At 58.7% G+C, this 19368-nt stretch overlaps 1 protein-coding gene across 1 annotated transcript in view; it reads left to right on the top strand.

Moving 5' to 3' along the window:
* Positions 1-19368, top strand: part of LOC117639665 (tensin-1) — a 130657-nt gene that overhangs the window by 54754 nt on the left and 56535 nt on the right. The window contains exons 3-4 of the mRNA XM_034375538.1: positions 2499-2607; positions 3261-3298. Of these exons, the coding sequence (XP_034231429.1) occupies positions 2499-2607; positions 3261-3298 (147 nt within the window). The remainder of the gene's footprint in view (positions 1-2498; positions 2608-3260; positions 3299-19368) is intronic.

Below are 19368 nucleotides of genomic sequence, written 5' to 3'. Positions count from 1 at the left end.
CTCTCTCGCGCTCTCTCTCTCTCTCTCTCTCCCTCCCTCTCTCCCTCTCTCTCCCTCTCCCTCTCTCTCTCCCGCGAGTGTAATCGCGTCTAGGAGCGTGCCGCGCGAATTGAGACGTGACGTGCCGCTCAGACATTGCCGGCGCCGGAGGAGAGGGGGCGGAGGGGAAGGGAGGGGAGGGAGAAGGGCAGGAGGGGAGGGGAGGGATGGGAACAGGCGCCACCAGGCGCACGGCTGGCGGCTTGGCCGCGCCGCTGCGCCGGGCACGACGGCATGGCGTCGGTCAGCCCGTTGGCGGCGTTGCCCCGGGCAGTCCGTGTCATTCACGTTGCTAATTGTTGCCGTATTTATGAGCGAGCCACAGCGAGTCCCGTGCCGCGTCGGCCGTGTCGGACTGTGGGGGGTCCGGCCCCGCCCCGCCACAGGGACACTGCGTGCGGTTTGGTCCGTGCCTTCACTTTCACGACCGAGAGGCCGACGCGCGGCCAAGGCTGCGGTCGTGCGTTATTCCTAAAACGTGGTGTCCTCCCGGAAGTGGCTCGGTACGCTCGCGTCACTGCACAGTGGGCCAGAAGACCGGTGGAGGCGGCCAAAACTCTAGACGCGTTTTGAGCTCCAGAGTCGCTGAACAAGACTGGAACCGAACGTTGGGAGAGCAATCCATTGGTGGGGTCACACGTTCGGTTCGAGCCCCATTCAGCGACTCTGGAGCTCAAAACGCGCCAAGAGTTTTGGCCGCCTCCAGCGGTCTTCTGGCCCACTGTGCACTGCAAGCGGACTCCGAACGGTGCTGGCGCTGGCAGTTCGGAAGCCCAAATTCCGATTGCAATCGAGTGGTCAGGGCGGTGCGCGGGATGCGTTGAGTTCGGATTCAGATTAGAGTTCACCTTATCGGTTCAGACGATTGCCCTTTTCAACTCATTGTTCATTCGGCGTGTTCTCTTTGTGCATCTCGATGAGGTGCGCGCCGAGGCACCGCGGGCGGAGACCTGCTGCACGTCATACACCGCGTGTCCGAGAGTCCGAGCCGAGCGCGGCCGAGTCGCACCCTGGTCGCACCAGCGGCGCCGAGCCGGGGCTTGGGTACACAGGGTGTCGTGATGGATGTCGTGGCTGCGAGGCTGTGTGCACGGTATTTTAATCGATTGACGCGTGTCATGGGCACGACCTCCCCCCCCCCCCTTTTTCCTCTCTCTCTGTCTCTCTCTCTCTTTCCCTCTTCCTCTCTCTCATCTCTCTCCCCCCCCCCTCTCTCTCTCTCTGCCCCCTTCCTTCGCTGCAGCCTTCGGGCGGGTCAACACTGCACCCCGTCCCCCGCAGTCCCACGGTCCATGTGCCGCGCGAAATGGATGCACACATCGTGCCGTGGGTACTCCTGCCGGCCCCGGGGCGTTGGCTGGCTGCCTGCCTGCCTGCCCGGCTGGTGCGGGTGGTGCTGCAGACTGATTCCGAGAGTCACTTTCGTCGCTCTGTCTCTCTCGCACCTTTAGGGGACGCCCCATGAGTGCGAGGGAGACAGAGCGACGAGAACGCCTCTCGGAATTAGTCTGCTGGCGGTACGACGGGGCCGCTCGGTCCATTGAAGGCGTTGCGTTTCTCTTTGGCGTTGACAATTCGCCAATTACTACGGTCTATACGGTCGAAGGAAATCGTTATTGCGCTGCGTTCGTCCGTCCGTCCGTCCGTCACACCCTGCCTGGCGGGCACGCATGAACCGCGATGCATGGAAACAGAGAGAGAGGAGAGAGATATGAAATATTTTGGCTATTTCAGGCGGCGTCAACCCTCACAAAGGGAAGCCCTTCAAAAGATGACCAGTAGAGGCCCTTTGCAAGGGAATGAGTGAACTCTGGACGTTTGTCGGAAACGGCACCGACGAGCGGCGAGCGCCAAGTTCTTCCTCCATGGCTCGGCCTGCTCGGGCCGACATGTCGCCCTCTGATTGTGATTGCGAAACCGCACCGGCCGGCACACTGTAACGGCGAGATAACGGGAGCGCTGCAGTGGTGCAGCTGCAGTGGTGCAGCACCGTGCACACGGTCAAGGTATTGAGGTTAGCGACGTGGCAGACGGCTGACCTCAGCGCGCCGTGCCTCGCCGTGCCGTGCCATGCCGCGCGCCCCGACGGAAGCGGAAAAGTTGAGGGAACCGATTTGCAGTGTGCTGACAGGGTGGCCGGCTGGCCCGTGGCTCCACAGCCGCGTGTCCGATATTCGCGTTTGTGGTTTTCATGGTCATTAAAAATTGCCTTGAAACAAGTTAGACCATTTTGAAAGCACTGTAGAAATCTGTGTTGTTGTTTTGTATCGTGCAAACTTTCAGAATTTTGCGCTTTTTTGACACAAGATTTGGCCCCTTTTTTTGTTGTTCCGCCGCACGATTCTGTGCCACAATCCTTCCGGAAATCATGAAGAAAAGGCGCCAATACCTGCGAAAATTTGCACGACTATAGTACGATTCCGTAGAATGGTTGGTGACCGGTTCGTTTTTGCCCGCAGCCCGACGGGGAGTCTCAGAACCACATCTTCCGAGCCAAAGTCTTCAAGAAGCCGCGACCATGCCACCTGTGTCACCAGCCCATCCACCAACTCGGCAGCTGCTGCAGAGGTAACATTCGGATATATAAAAAAAATATGTATAAGTAATCTTTTTCTCTGAAGTTTTCTTTTTTCGCGTGAAACTAACGGTGGCTCCGCGCACGACTATTTGCAATTAATCAATTGGTTATAGTTGCTGTTTATCCAAACGGCCAATAAGAGAAATAAAACGGCAACTTTTGGGCCATTTCATTTGCATTTGAATCCACGTGTTGACGGGGACTCTAATCGAATTCCGTCTTGCTGCCAGCTTCGCTCGCTCCGCCGACAGCGAAGCCCGCGAAGTGAGATGGTGTTCTCTAGTTTGGCCACTTCACTGCCAACTTTGGCGCCTCTAGCGCCGCTCGTGCGTACTGTTAGCCGAGCCGCGTATCACCTGACAAGTTGGGAACGTCGCACAGTGGGCCAGAAGACCGGTGGAGGCGGTCAAAATCCCGGACGCGTTTTGAGCTGCAGAGTCGCTAAATGGTACTCGAAACGAGCGTGTGACCCCACCAATGGATTGCTCTCCGGACGAGGAATCCATTGGTCGGGTCACAAGCGGGATTCGAGTCCTGTTGAGCGACTCTGGAGCTCAAAACGAGTCTGGAGTTTTGGCCGCCTCCGCCGGTCTTCTGCCCCACAGTGTTGGCCCGTCCGTCACGAATTGGTTCTTTGTTGCAGTGTGCAAATACGTGTGCCACAAGGCGTGCGAGACCAAGGTAAGTGCAGCTCGTAAAAGGGCCAGACCCGCAGTGCAGCTGTGGCCGCCAGACCGGCAAGCGGTGATTATTAAGCAAATAAACGCATTGATGGCGCTTTGAACCGCGCGCCCGAAGCGCGGTGTAATCGTCTTGGCTTGGTTGCTCGGCTGGACAATGTGGGAGGAACTTATGAACACCTGGAGGAACAATTACACCGCCGTCGCTGGACTGGATCCAAACATGGTAATTTATTTTCAAGATCTGCCCAGGCGCTCCTAGCCAATTACCTTTATCAGATGATACTCGGAGCTATTTTTTCCGGTGCGGTATCTCATGCCGTTCGGTTTAGTGCCAACTGAGATTAGAACTTACATGCATGGACTCACACAGTGGGACGGCGACAAAAAAAATCCATTCACTCGGATTCACTCAACCTAACCTAACCTACGGCAATGTAAATCAAGAACAAAAAGTACAGTACACTCAAACACGTGCGCCAAGTCACGTGGCAACGCGGTTGAAATTTGAAACACTCAGGTTGTGCTGGACAAGCCTGATGTTTGCGCATCGACCGCTGCTGTGAACTCATCCATGGCTGCTCTCTGCTGTGATTCCCCTCGAAATTGTACACGAGATGAGACGGCGTAACCCCGGGCTGCTTGGACCTATTGGCTCTGGCTGAGTGTGTGCTCAGCAGAGGCCGGTGCCGAGCGGCGCTCTCGTCGCTCTGTCTCTCTCGCACCCCCTACGGAACACTAGACGAGTGCGAGAGAGACAGAGCGACGACAGCAGCGTTCGGAATCGGCCTGCAGCCCGCCGCCCACTCCAAGCAGGCCGACCGCTCGGCCCACCCTGAGCGAGGCAAATACTCGTTGTAGGCCGAGCCGCGTCGACTGAATCCGGGAGTCGTTTTCGTCGCTCTGTCTCTCTCGCACTCGCGGGGGAACCCGTACAAGCGCGAGAGAGACAGAGCGACGAAAACGACTCTCAGCATCAGTCTGTTGGGGCCGGGGGCGCCTCCGGAGGCAATTAGCATAGATCAAGAAATGCATCGACCGTTTTGTTTCCTCAAGGGGTCCTCTGCGTTCCAGGATGCCTCCAGGATGGTTCCAGGAGGAGGAGGGGCCTCAAAAATGCGTGGCTCCAGCGCGCTATTGGTGTAGCTGGAATTCATTACCGGGGGAAAAGGGGGGGGGGGTGCGAAGACGGACTGCCCTAGTGGGAAATGCCGCCTCGCCGCTGCATCCCGTGCGGCATGCCAATGGCCTTGTCTGAGCAGAGGAGGACGCTCCGTGCAATAATAACGTAACGCTGTTTTGTCTGTCACGCGCCTTCGGAACGCCCCGCGAGAGTGAGAAAGAGAGACAGAGAGATTTTGCAGTTTTTATAATGTTTTATGTGGGAGAGTGAGTTAGTTATTGAATGTGTGATTGAGTGAGAGAGAGAGAGAGAGAGAGAGAGAGAGAGAGAGAGAGAGAGAGAGACAGAGAGAGAGAGAGAGAGAGAGATTGAGGGGTGTATGTGTCTCTGTCGCGCCTTGGGGGAATTCCCCGCTCTCCCCGCGAGGACTGCCTGCCTGCCGATGATACACAGGTAGTCAATTAAGACGGCGGGGGCATCAGCCTTTCGCTGGCACTGCAAGGCACTGCACTGCAGGCCGAGTGATTGACGCTATCTCTCTCGCACTGGTGGCGCTGCGCCGAGCTGCGCGGGGCTGAGGCACTGTGGGATTAGCGTCGCCGTGAAGCGACACTGATAACCGTGCGCCACGCCCAGCCCAGCGTCTCTCTCTCGCACTCGAGGGGCATTACGTGGGAGAGAGAGAGAGAGAGAGAGAGAGAGAGAGAGAGAGAGAGAGAGAGAGAGAGAGAGAGAGAGAGGTGACTCGGGGAACTGGCGACGTTGAACGCGTTCGGTGCCTCGCATGGCGCTCTAAGCTCTCTGCCAATGCTGACATGCTTCCTCAAGCTTGCCAACGTACACACACTGGAGTTTGTAGCGTAGTCGGCACCTATATTCCTTCTAGTCCTTCCACTTGGGTCAGGCTAGGTTCGGTTCCAGATGTGCCGCGTCCCAGTGACCGCCGTAAAGCGGACAGAAATAGCGCGGCCGGAACTCGGGCGTGTGATAAGCTAGGTGCGTTGTGTGTGTGTGTGTGTGTGTGTGTGAACGACTGTGTGCACCACCGCATGACGGTCAAGCTTGCGGTTCGTTCTTGTTCAAACGCGGCGTGTGTGTGCGTGTGTGTGTGAGTGTGTGTTTGTCAATCTGGCTCAAGGTTTGCGGTGTGTGTGTGTGGTGCCGATGGTCAGCGGGTACGTGTAGCACGGGGCAGTTACGCCCTTAGCACCGCCCCCTCCCCCCTCCGCCCTGCAGGCCGCACGCCGTGTCAACGCGACGTAACCCAATGCCGGTGCAGGACGACGACTGTGCGCGACTGTACGCGCTGCGGCCGCCGAGCCAAGGGCCGGGCTGTGTCCTGCCGTGCAGTGCCGTGCCATGCCGTGCCGTGCCGTGCCCTGCCGTGCCCTGCCGTGCCCTGCCCCGTTCGTTCCCTCGGTTCCCTTTGCTCGTCGCGACGTCGCCGCCTCGCGCCCCGCGAAACCCAATATTCACCTTGATTCCTTCCCCCTCCACCGCAACGTTCCCGTTAGCGGGGCAGACCGGTGCGCAACGACACTGCAAGTGTGTGTGTGTGAGAGAGAGAGAGATTGAGAGAGAGAGAGAGAGAGAGAGAAGGAGAGAGTTTCCGCCAACGAGGTGTCGTAGTCGCCCCGAGCACGCGATCGAGGCAGGTCGATCCCCAATCGCGACCGAAGCGAATGCTCTATAGTGGCGGTGGCGGGGCGGGATAGGACACTCGAACGCATGGCGGGGTTGGGGTGGGGCGGCAGAGAGGGCCGCGCGCACCGCGTGTGTGCACCAGCTCAAAGGGTAATGGATAGCCGGGGATGGCGTCAAAGACAAAGAGGACCACGATGACGACGACGGCGGGGGCTCCGTGCCCCGCCCTGCCCCGCCCCGCCACGCCCACGTGAAGCGTTATTGATTATGGACGCTTGCATGATTACATCTCGCGCTTGTGTGTGTGTGTGGTGTGTGTGTGTGTGTTGCGCTCTGGGCACTCATCTTCGCCTGCTGGAGCCTCTACGACGGGAAGGGGCGGGGCGGGGCGGCGCGTGGGACGGCGCACTAATATCTGCCATTACGCCCTCCTCTATGTGGGCCTAGTTCCTGCAGACTGATTCCGAGAGTCGCTTTCGTCGCTGTCTCTCTCGCACCCTCACGGCACGCCCTGTGCGTGCGAGAGAGACAGAGCGACGAAAGCGACACTTGGAGTCAGTCTGCTGGCCGAGTCCGCGATCTACGGGACAGTGCAGGACAGTGCATGGCCGGCCGGCCTGCTCGTCCCCGGACGAGGGACGCGCGGGGAGGGCGGGCGGCGCGGGGTATCGCCGCGCTGCTTGCCGCGGCCGCCGCCAGAGCGCGCCGCCAGGCCGGCGCGCGGAGCGTGGGGTATCGCCGCGACCCGCCGGGCCCGGCGCGCGGTGCGGCGGCGCAGCGAGCGGCGAGGGCCTCGGCGACGGGCGGACGGGACGAGTCTCGCCGGAGCCGGTACCGCGACCGGGCCTTGGAGGCCTCGCCGCGGAGGCGCACGCTGCACGCTGCAGCAGGCGCGCGACTGCGTGTCCGCCGCGGAGGTCCGCGCGTGTCGCCGCGTCCGCGTGCTTGGCGCGGCGTCAAGCAGCATCCCGGCCTTGGCCACCACCTCGCGGCCAGATCGCCGCCAGATCGCGGTCCCCCCCTCCACCGCGTCGCGCCGGTCGCGGGCGCGCGGAGGCCGGCCGGGTGGGCCGGTGTGTTTTGCTTACCGCCAGTGCTATGTGATGCCGGCGGGGAGGCGGGCCGCGCCGGCCTAGCCTACCCTGCTGCTTCGCGGCTCCGCTCCGCGCTCCGCGGCCGCGCGTCGCCGCGCTTCGGACGCGTGTGAAAAAGTGACAGTGTCTCGATTGGATTACCCACCGGCATGGCCAGCGAGGCGGCCGTGGCCTCGGCCTCGGCGAAGGTACAGTAGGGGTTCTCGCGCCTCGCCGCCACCGCCACCCCCTGTGCACCTCGGGGACCGTCAGGGACTGGGTTCAGTGCGCCTTGCAGTGACGTGACGGTTGCGAAAAATGGTAATATCGTTTCGAACGCGAGGTCGCGGAGTGGCTGTACGACGCCAAGGCAGCGCGGCGCGGCGGAGCGGCGGACTTGACCCGTCGGCGAAGTGGCGCCAAAAAGCGCGCCCGCCGGGCCGGCTGGGCCTGCTGGCTGATGACATAAGCCGCGCCGCCGCCGGCCAAGTCTTGCGGGGCTTTGGGTCGGGTCGGTACCAGCGGGTACCGGCGGCGCCACGGGCTGACTGTACACTGCACGAGCCGAGGCACTACCGGTGTCACACCGCCGATGGAATGCTCGCTGTCTGCAGTGTGCCTGCAACCGTGCCTGCACCGCCAGCGCGGCCTGCTGGGTAATTACGGTACTAAACGGTACTAGGGGGCCGCGGTGTAGGGCCCGCCGGGGCTTGATTTGTGTGTCAGCCTCGCCGCGCCCCGCCGCGCCCCGCCCCGCGCACCGAAGCCACAGCAGGAATAATGTTTAGGCTGTAATTGTGGTCAGAAATCAATTCCTTACGAACGAAAAAGACACACACACACACACAGACAAACGGCTCAATAACGACCGCCAAGGGAAACGTTACTCGCGTCATTGTCTGATGCAGGTCCTTGTTTGGGTAACGCCCCTTCTGGTCCTGGCCGGCAGACCGATTCGGAGAGTCGCTTTCGTCGCTCTGTCTCTCTCGCACTCACGGTGCGTCCCGTGTTGGTGCGAGAGAGACAGAGCGACGACTCTCGGAGTGGGTCCGCTGGCCGCGGCCCGCCAAACGCGGCGAGAGCTTATCGTAAGTGCAGTGGACGCGCTGCGCGGTGCGCCCCGCGATGCGGCCGATGCAGCGCGGACCGGCCTGCATGATGCCGGCCTGCTTGGGCTCGGGGCGGACGGGCTGCGAACGGGCGCCGTCCGGGATGGACTGGGCTAATGGGTCGGATGACCGTGTACGGGTTGTTCCAATATGCACGGAGCGCAGCCAAAGCGCGGCCAGGGCGCAGCCCGGCGCAGCCCGGCGCAGCCTCCCACGCCGAGGGCCTCCTGCCACAAAGGACCGCAGACTGATTCCGAGAGTCGGTTTCGTCGCTCTGTCTCTCTCGCACTCATAGGGCGTCCCGTAAGGTGCACCAGACAGGGCGACGAGAACGACTCTCGGAATCAGTCTGCTGGCTTTGCGGTCAGAAATGCGACGTCCGCTCTGCCGTCGTGCCAAAGTTCAACTTCCCCTGTTCCCCGTGGACGCCATGGTGGACGTCGCCGACGCCGTTTGCCGCGCGCTTGGCTTTTCGACTCGATTGTACCTACACTGCCGCGGAGTCCCTCGGGAGCCCTGGCCGGCTCTGTTCCTCGGGCTAAAGCTCACTCACATTGACAGGCTCTCTCTCTCTCTCTCTCTCTCTCTCTCTCTCTCTCTCTCTCTCTCTCTCTCTCTCTCTCTCTCTCTCTCTCTCTCTCGTTCTCTTTCTCTCTCACTCACACATACACACTCTTTATCCCCTTTCTTTCCCGGGGTCCCTTGCCAGCAGCCCTCGTAATTGAATCCGAAAGGGGCAGTATCTTCGGGCTTCAGGGGGTTTGGGTTGGGGGAGGGGGCAGGGAGGGATGGGGGACGCCGTGCTTATTGGCGATCTCATAAAGTACAACAGGTCTTACCCGACGGATCAAGTATAGAACACGGGGCAATGATGAGTTTGTCGAACCCCCTTTTTCGCCACCGCGGCTCAAAATTTTCATCGAAGCGCACCGGTTACTTTTTCCGGTGTCGTGATCGTCAGCGCGCGCGTCTTCGCAGGCTGCCGCTCTCACCTGCAGCCGCCCCGCCCGATCGGAGGCCGAGCCCCGCCCCGCCCCGCCCCGCCTCGCAGTGCGTAAAGCTGGGGAAGAGCGCCTTCGGCGTGCGTGGCGACCGTGGCGCAACTCGAAAACGCGCCCGCCCGCCACGCAACGCCCTTCCGGCGCGCGCGCGCGTGTGTGTGTGTGTGTGTGTGTGTGTGTGTGTGTGCGTGTGTGTGTGTGTCTTGACGAAAGTGCGTGTCCGTCCACGCCTGCGCCTTCCTTCGGTCCTTCGGCAGGAAGCGAACGGTTCCTCCTGGCGGCGTGCGTGTGCCGCATAGCCGCGCATTGCCGCGTACTATAGCGCAGTATAGCGCCTGGTCCTACCTGGTCAGTCTCTAGGTCTCTAGTCCTACCTGCGCGCGGCCTGCCCGCACCTCGGGGGCGTCGCGACGACGCGAACACACACGCATGCACCCTCTCACTCACACACCCACACGGTCTCGCCTTCGCTCCACTCTCTCTCTCTCTCTCTCTCTCTCTCTCTCTCTCTCTCTCTCTCTCTCTCACTCTCTCTCTCTCACGCACACACCCACACACAGGCACGAGCGCGGAGGTGCCAAAAATAATGCAGTTGCAGTATTGCAGGTGGTTCTGGCCGTCGAGCCGCGTCGCGTACCACTCTGTGTGCGATTGCACCGATGTGTGTAGTCACGTCATGATGTGGTGTTTTTGAGGGACTGTCTGTTTTTCTGTCGACTTTCGCATTTGCCTTTCGGGTGGAGCGTGGCGCGGCAGACGAGCGCGGCGCCGTATCTGTTTGGTTTGCCACCGACCGCTCCTAGTCGACGCGGTGCCTCGATGCGGAAAACGACTCACACATACACTCGTGCACGCTCACACACACGCGCACACACACACACACGCACTTGCAGGGGTTTGAACCCGGGATCCAGTGCACCGCCACCGCTCGTCCACCGGGACCGCTGCTGCTGCGTCCCACGTGGGGCTGCGCCGGCGCGCAGCACACACACGCACACACACACACACACACACACACACACACACACACACGTGGCTGCGCCGGGATCGAGTTCGCATTGCCGCGCCGCCGCGCCAGCGCCAGCTGCGGCTGGCCAGCCAGCCAGGCGACTTTGACTACCGCGAGTCCTTGGCCGCGGATCATGTCGTGGGCCCGGCCCGGCCTAGTGGCCTGCCTAGTGGCCTGCCGAGCGATCCCACTCAGTGTTCGGTCAGTCCTCCGTCTCGCTCGCACTCCCACATGCAGTAGGACGCTCTGTGAGTGCGAGAGAGACAAGGCGGAGAGAAGCGCCTTACAGTGGGCCAGAAGACGGGTGGAGGCGGCCAAAACTCAAGACGCGTTTTGAGCTCCAGAGTCGCTAATTGGGACTCGAACCGAACGTGTGACCCCACCTCGCGCAACGCAGGCGCCTTGGTAGGCAACCCGGGCACACGCGTGTGCGACGGGTTGCCTACCCCGCGAATGGCAGGCGTTTCAGAGGGCAACCCGGGTGCTATCCGGATTGCCTACCGGATCATTACCATTGCCATTAAGGGCTAGACCACACATACCTCTCCCACGGCGGCGTCCGGGAAGGCGGAACGCAGCGCGTCTCGGCCTCAGTGCATACGCTTGGCGCTGTGCCGCAGCGCGGACTCATTCCGAGAGTCGTTTTCGTCGCTCTGTCTCTCTCGCGCTCGTGGGGCGCCCCGTTTACAGCGCCGCGAGAGAGACTCGTCGCACAGTGGGCCAGAAGCCGGTGGAGGCGGCCAAAACTCAAGACGCGTTTTTAGCTCCAGAGTCGCTGAATGGGACTCGAACCGAACGTGTGACCCCCACCAATGGATTCCTCGTTCGGAGAGCAATCCATTGGTGGGGTCACACGTTCGGTTCGAGTCCCATTTAGCGACTCTGGAGCTCAAAACGCGTCTAGAGTTTTGGCCGCCTCCACCGGCTTCTGGCCCACTGTGCGTCGGCGAGAACGGCCCTCGGAATCAGCGTGCCGTGTTTACTGCCGGCCGTGATAAGCGGCGGCGCCCGGGTCGCTAACGAACCAGCGACGCCGCCACCTGTTGTACGCACGCCATGCGCCACGCCGTGCCCTCGCAGCGTCCAGCGCGTCCGGCGTGCGACCGGCCGGTCTGTCTGTCTGTCTCTGTCTGTCTGTCTGTCTGCCTGTCTGCTGACCGAGCATGCATATGGAACGGAGGGCGGAGCACAGTTTGGGAGGACGTCGCACTGACACGCTCACATGGTCGAGCTCGTCTTTGACACTAGCGGCTCGTCCCCCTCCCCTCCCCCTCCACATCACTCCACTAGTGTCGCCCAGTTCCCGCCATGACGTACGACTTCCACAGACACTCACGCACTCGCCCATTTTCTTTACGACAAACGCGACGGACGTTTGAATATTTCACGGAAAGAGACGTCCGCATTTTTATTTTTGCGAGAAAAAAACTGCAGTAGTACAGTACGCTACTGCCTCGCTGTCATTTGTGTGTCCCGTCGCGCGAGCGCTAGGCGCTGCGCGCACGCTCACTTCGGCTAGCGACACTCCAAAAACTGCAGTCAAATGGAGCGTTTAGCTTAAGTTCAAGTTTTCAGCTCTGTAAATGCCCCTACACTGCAAGAAAAAAGTGTGAATAGTACAACAAAAACTGTGCACAAAAGTACAACATGGATTATGTGAAGTACAACGAGAACTGTACAAACCTGTACTTCGAATGTACAATAAATTCTCGATAAAAAAAATTGCCAGGAATTTGTGTACTTTTGGCGTGGTTTTTTTCTAGCAGTGTGCATGCTTAGTGCACTTTCATGTACACAGTTGAGTTTGCTGTGTATTCATTTTGACGCCACCGAGATAATCAGTGGGATTCCAGCCCACGATTTGAGTCGCAGTTTTTTCCAGAGTGAAGCGTACACGACGCGTTGCGAAAAAGGAGCGGACTTGGGACCTTAGGGACGCGGGCACGGGGTTCCCTAATGACTTGTACACTGTACGCGCCGCACTGCACACGCGACGTCGTGCCGCCTCTCCTGCAGAGTGCTGCTGTCTCTACATGGGACGCCCCAGCAGTGCGAGAGAGACAGAGAGCGACTCTCTGTCTTCGCCTTTTTGGCTTTCGGCGTGCGGAATGACAATAAACCAGCTACGTGCGTCGGCCCGCCTGCCAGCCTCCGCCAGAATGCGCATGTACCGCGTGTACGTGTGCAAGCCACTTGCTTTATTATTTGGGGTCGGTGGGGGCAGCGGGCCGGCGGCAAGGCTGGGCCGCGCAGGTGTTGCTTGTGGGGGAGTGGACGTGCCGCCCGGACAGCTATTTTGGGAAACGACAGGTAGCCAAGTGGCACCGCCCGCGCACTCGGAGGTGCAATTCGTGGGTTCGATACTCCCCGCCGCCATGTTTGTTTTTATCCGGCAGCGCATTTTGCATGAAAAGTTTGTACGAAAATTGATTCCTCGCTTGCCGCTTCCGGTACAGGATTTGGCAGCCCAACCCTGACTCCTCCCGAAGGTGGTCGCGAGGAACTTTTTGAAATTGAGACTCGGAGTGGGAAAGTCGGGCCGGAAACGTCTCTCGTGGAGACGCTGCGCAGCGCCGCGCTGCATGCATGGTCCACGGACCGAGTGCGACCGTGTCCGACCTTCTCTTCCCATGTCGCAGTAATGAGTCTCCCTCACATGTGTGCCACCCGCACGATTTATGTCTTTCTTGAAGCAGGGCGTTGTTATCAAGGCTCTCCCCCTCCCTCTCTCTTTCACTGTCGCCGCGCCGCCTCTCCGTTGTCTTATTTCGTGTCCCTCTTCCTGGACGCGGTGCCGCGCTGGTGGTGTGCCGTATGGGACTTTTTGACGGGTCGGGACAGTCGCCTATTGCACGCACTCAGTCTCAACCCTCGCTCAGACTGACACACACAAACACACACACACACACACACACACACACACACACACACACACACACACACACACACACACACACACGAGTGCCAATCTTCCAATTTAACTCTGCGTGCGTCTGAAGGGCTATATGCCGAACAATGGCGGGCCTAACTCCTCACTCTCGCACTGCATGGGGTGCTGACCCGCCTGAGAGAGAGAGAGAGAGAGAGAGAGAGAGAGAGAGAGAGAGAGAGAGAGAGAGAGAGAGAGTGTGTGTGTGTGTGAACCACTTCACTATACGCCTTGTCCCTTCCGCCTGTGGCTGGGCCGCCGGGCCCCGCGGCTGGCCCTGATCGAAAACTCTCCAACATTATGCACAAAGTGCCTCCTTGTCTGCGCCCTCTCCTTCTCCTTCTTCTTCTCCGCTTCAGCTGCCTCTGGTCATGCAAATAGTCCGAGGGTGGTGCCCCACACCACCACACCGCAGTCGGAAGGGCCCAGCTGTGCACACTGCCCCGCTGCCCGCGTGCGCATTTGCGTGCGCACTGTGGCAAGCGGGACGGCGGCGGGCCCGGGTTCGAGTCCCGCCCGATGCCCGTTCTTTTTATTATTTTCTTCTTCTCCGCGGGCCCCGCCCTCTAAGAAGGCGCAGCTAGCGGAGGATTCGTTTAGTTTATTGTGTGGAATAAGGAAGCAGGAGGAGTCTCGAGGGCTCGGGGCGTGTCCCGGCGGGCCTGGGCGTGCCCCGGGACGACGACTCTCGAAACTCCTACGACTGACCAAAAAGCGTGGCTCATTCACCCATTCATTCATTGTGGGAACTACAAGCGCACGCGTCCTCGAAGCGCACCTCCCTATAATGCACACCGTCACCAAAAAAACATCTCAAAAACAGTTTTACTTTTGACGAAGAATGCATGTGCGTGCACCGACGGCAGCAAAGCAAAGTGCGAGGGAAGCGTGGCAGCGGCCGGGAATCGAACCGGCGATCATTCCATTTTGCCGCTCTTGATGCCGCGTATTAGCGCGGCAGTGATTGCATCTCTGTGCCCACGTGCCGGCCACACAGTGTAGCGTGCCACGCACCTGCCGCGGACGGCGTTCCACACTTCGTTTCTTTCGTTTGTGTTTTTATTCCGTTCGTTTCGTTTGCTGACGCCCACCGTCCGAATATTTTACTGTGGAATTTGCGCCAATGTTGTACCTTTGATTCGGCGCCCAAGTATACAAAGCAAAATTTTTCAATAGAACCGTATTTTTACGTTTTTTTTATTTTTATTGTAAAATGCAAGGCAAAACCCTCTTAATTGCGAAGAAAAACTACGTTCTGATTGTGCTTGCGTCATTTCCTTCGTTGTGGGGGATGTTTTTCGTATAAAACATTAAGACAGGAGGCCACGGGAGGCCCTGACGGTGAAGGGCTGGTGGACGAGGCCCGGCAGCGCACTGAGAAAATTTGTTGTCACTTCATGACAAAAACGCGTATGACATTTTCGTCACTTCCAAATCATGACGATCTTATCACAAATTGATGACATTTTCATCAAAGCTCCTATACTTATTGCATGGGCGTGACAACAATGTCATCAATTTTTTTGATGACATTGTTGTGAGGAAAATTAGCCTTGAAATTGTCATCAAGTGACGACTCAAATTTTCACAGTGCGCTGGCCCTGGCCCCGGCCTTGGCCGCCCAGTGGCCGGCCGGTGCACGGCCGGTGCATGGCCCCCGTAGGCCAGAGGTCGTGCGCTGTAGTGGGTGGGCCCCGCCGGCCCGGCCCGGCCGGTGTTTGTTTTCCGAACGTCGTCCATCTTGCACTCGAACGGGACCCCGGCCCAGTAAATCATGGGGAGCTTTTCTCGGGAATAAAATGAATTGGTAATGGGGGCTGCGTAGCCCGGCGTGGCGTGGCGAGGCGTGGCGAGAAGGCGTACAGGCGTCGCCCAGGGCCGCGCATACCGACCTGGACAGCTCACGACCGTCCGGACCGAGGTGTCCGGCCGAACGGCCGTAGCAGGTAGCCGCAACTATTTTTTCGAATTTTACGTTTTATTTCACAATCAGTAGCCTAATTTTTGGTTTTAAATGCCACAGCCCATGCACTTTTATACAATAGTTTTGTAAATTTTTGATGAAAATTGGGTGTTTGGCCAGAGAGACATAGCATGTAGCCACAACTCTTTTTATTCCTTTTCCGAATTTTAAAATCTATTTTACAATTTAGCTTGCTAGTTTTTGGCTGTAGATGCTTGCTACAACCCATGCACTTTTACACACAATTTTTGTAAAGTTTTGTTTGAAAATGAAGTAGCTTCTCACATTCAGTATCGGTTTTCTATTGGACGTTGATTGTTGCTTTTTTCTAGTTCGGGGATAAACGAACGTCAAACCGCGGTGATGTAACTGTTACCGTCTCGACTGAAGATAAAAAACGTCGAAACCAACAACCTGATTGATCGTCAGTGAGGCAACAAACCCGCTGCCTTTTCGGAAGGCGGCGAGGCGCTGTCGGCCCTCCAAACCAGAAAGGCGGGTCAGATGATGATAGGTCAAGAAGCGCTCATGACGCCTCCGCCACGCCACGCCCGGACCGTACCGTCCGCAGCCTTAATTGGCCTAGAGCGTTGATTGCGTCAAGGTTCCTCGTTTCCCCGACTCTCTTTTCACCAAGTTCCCCGTTTTTTCGAGTGTTTTCTTTCGCCAGCCTTGCGCGTTTTGTACGTTTCTCGAGTTTGTTCGCAATGAAGCGAAAAGGCACGGAGCAGCGCAGATAGGGCACACGCTTTGCGTCCTCGCCGAGTCGAAAGGAGAGGAGGGGAGGGGGGCCTTCCGTAGACACGGAGTCAGCAAGCAGTGATGGTGTAGTTCTCGCAGTTCTGGGACGCGCCGGGGCGTTCAACTTTCGCGCACGGTGAGAAGGGAATCTGTGACTCCGGTTCGGAGAGTGAATGGAAATACTGTCACACGCATCGTAGAGCCCCGAGCCGCGACGCGACGGGCCCCAGGCTCTAGGACGGAGGGTGTGAGACGGAAACTCACAATGCAAGACCAACGCACTGAATACGGAAAAAAGATGGTGTCGTGATGTGGACTGACAAACGACCTGTTGAAGTTTGTTTTAAAAAAGTGGTGAGAACTACTTTTTTGGCCACTGAACGTATGTGGCACAGTGGTCACGTTTACTCCCACTGAAAGATGAGTTCGAATTTAAAGCGTGACAGAAAGTATTTGCGCTTTCTTGTTCGAATCCGGTTCCGGGGAAAACCATGGCGTACGAAGTAGTACGACAGTGCGTCGGCCCGTAGTGTTGATGACTGTATGGCCACGCCCCGCGGGCGTGAAGCGGCGTGAAGCGGCGTGAAGCGTGGAAAGCACCAACATTCTGGTCTGGCTTTAATCCATTTCTGGGCGACCCTCTTCACAACCGATACTTATGATAATTCTCATGACACGTTGGGGCCTTTGCAACGGGCCGCTCCGAAGGGCCCCCCTCTCTGGCCCCCCTCTCCCTGGGGGATAATCCCAGCGATGAAGTCCCTTCTCACGACACGCACCGCCACGCCTCTCTTGAAATGTTTTACTTGGATTCCGCGAGCCGCGCACAGTGGGCCAGAAGACCGGTGGTGCGGCCAAAATTCTACACGCGTTTTGAGCTTGAGAGTCGATAAGTGGGCCTCGAATCTAACGTGTGACCCCACCATTGGATTGCTCTCCGAACGAGGAATGCATTGGTGGGATCCGATTCAAGTCCTGTTGAGTGACTCTGTATGGGGCTCAAAACGCGTCTAGAGTCTTGGCCACCTCCACCGGTCTTCTGGCCCACTGTGCCGCGTGCCGCGACAGGTCAGGGACTGAGGTGGCTGCCTGCGCTGTAAACATGCCGGTGACCCCGGCCGGGCCAGGCAGGCCGGCCACACCAGTGTGAGGTTCATTAGAATTGAATGAATGGGCCGCAACTCACCTGATGAAGGAGAGGGGAGGGGGACGTTCGCAGATATCGCAGTGCAGTCACGCCTCGAGATGGCGCCACCATCGCGCCGGCCAATCAGTGTTTGGCGAAATGGCAAACCTCCATCAGCGTGCTGTCTCGCTCTCTCTCTCTCTCTCTCTCTCTCTCTCTCTCTCTCTCTCTCTCTCTCTCTCTTTCCCTGCACGCAGAGCCGCTAAGGAGTTAATTTACCCGGCGATGGCTTGTTAAGACATCGTTGTTCGAATCGAGAGGTTCGTTTCCGAAAGCGATTTGCGTCTCTGATCGCCGGAAAAAAAGAGAGATGTTGTTTCCACTACGGCCATTTGACATAGTGCGGAACGAGGGTGGTTTTGCGTGACTGTACAGCCGCACAAACAATTGACAGACGCGAGTGATCGCGCGAGACGAAAATGGCGGCGGTCCGACTGCAGCCACACTGCGAATCGCCGCTAATTTCCCGCCGACAATGCGCCGCCTGGACTATGGGCTTTGCTGAGCGCGGCGTGTTTAGATCCGGATTGGCGATCGAGATCTCGAAATGGTTTGCTCAACATCGCGCACGCGTGCTTGTCCAAATAACGTACTGGGATCGTCCGGCGCGATAAGGGATAGGGGCGGCGTGCCGCAAGCCCTGCAGCAGACTGATTCCGAGAGCCGTTTTCGTCGCTCTGTCTCTCTCGCACTCGTGGGGCGTCCCGTACAGGTGCGAGAGGGACAGAGCGACGAGATGCAGGCTCTGCGAAGGGATTTGAGCAGTATTTCACGAGGCGAGGCGATGTAGCCGCACGATGGGATGGCAGGGCACGACGCCTTCAAAAGTATCTATCGGCCGCGGGCATCGCCGCGCATCGCGTTGTAAAGCTGGATTAGAACTTGGAGCGGTGCGGGGCGCTGGCTGCGTGGATCGCCCTGCCCTGGCTGCCCTGGCCCTGCCCGCCACAATGTCCGACCGCACCGCACTGCCATTAGACACGAGGCTCTGTCTCTCTCGCACCCGTACGGGGCGGCCCACGAGTGCGAGAGAGACAGAGCGACGAAAACGACTCTCGGAATCGGTCTGCGGGCCGGCTTCATGCCGGACTACGGCATCTTTTATTTCCTTAAATCTCGCCTCGTTGTTTACGACGCTGGCGTGTTGCCCGGCACACCGGCACGGCACGGCACGGCGCGCTCGTGTCGCGCACGTTTTCTAGCGGGGCCGCCGCACCGCGCCACGCACGCCTCACAGCACACACGGCACGGCCCTCGCGTGGCGCGCTCCCTTGCGAAAACTTGGGAGTTCTGTCAATCAGTCTGGCGTGTCAGCCACGCGCGTGTTGGCTAACGTCGGCTGCTATCGACTGCCATGCGCCGCTCTGCACACTGAATGTTATGTACAATTTTGTACGAGACATCACAGTTTTTTTGTGCACACGAAATTTTCGTACGATTTTTGTACGAAAAATTGCACATTTTTCGCCATTTTTGTACAAAATTGTACAAAATTTTGCACAAAGTTGTACGAAAAGTTCGTGTGCACAAAAAACTGTGATGTCTCGTACAAAATTTGTACAAAAACATTTAGGGTGTGCAGCAGACTGATTCCGAGAGTCGTTTTCGTCGCTCTGTCTCCCTCGTATACTCATGAGCCGTCCCATTTGGGTGCGAGAGGAGACAGCGACGAAAACGACTCTCGGAATCAGTCTGCACTCGTGGTCATCCTTTTGGGCTCGACGCGACGGCCCGCCCGGCCGGCCATGGGCCATGGCATCATGGCGGCTCGCAGGAAGCAGTGCCAATGTTTTTACAGCCTACATGCTTCATGTCGGTGCGGACGTAAGTGTTTCCCGGCCGTTTTTACTGCCGTTCCAGCCTTTGGCCGTTTCCTGCCACGCCGGCCAACCCGCGTGTGCGTGTAGGTGTGCGTGTAGGTGTGTGTGTGTGTGTGTGTGTGTGGTGTGTGTGTGTGAGTGTGTGTGTGTGAGTGTGTGTGTGAGGGGTTTGAACCTCCCGGACATGACACCACGTGGGTCAGTCCATTCCGCACGTGGGAGTGTGTGAGTGTGCTTTTCATTCACCTGGAGTGTTGCCCGGAGTGGCCCCCGGGGTGGCGTGCCCGAGATGAAGTGCTAATTGTGGCCCGGGCCCCTGGCGGGGCGTGGCGGGGCGTGGCGGGGCGCGGCCAAGGCGTTGGCGGCGTTAGCGTACTATGTTTACGCTCCCATCCGACTGACTATCCGACCCAGTGAGGAGAGGAGACAGCAGCCGCCCCTGTCCGCGGCGCCGCGGCCCCGGAAACAGCCAG

The sequence above is a fragment of the Thrips palmi genome, unplaced genomic scaffold (assembly GCF_012932325.1).
Source record: "Thrips palmi isolate BJ-2018 unplaced genomic scaffold, TpBJ-2018v1 HiC_scaffold_11, whole genome shotgun sequence".
In the NCBI taxonomy this organism is placed as follows: domain Eukaryota; kingdom Metazoa; phylum Arthropoda; class Insecta; order Thysanoptera; family Thripidae; genus Thrips; species Thrips palmi.
The sequence above is the reverse complement of the archived record's forward strand: the minus strand, read 5'-3'. Positions and strand labels throughout refer to the sequence as shown.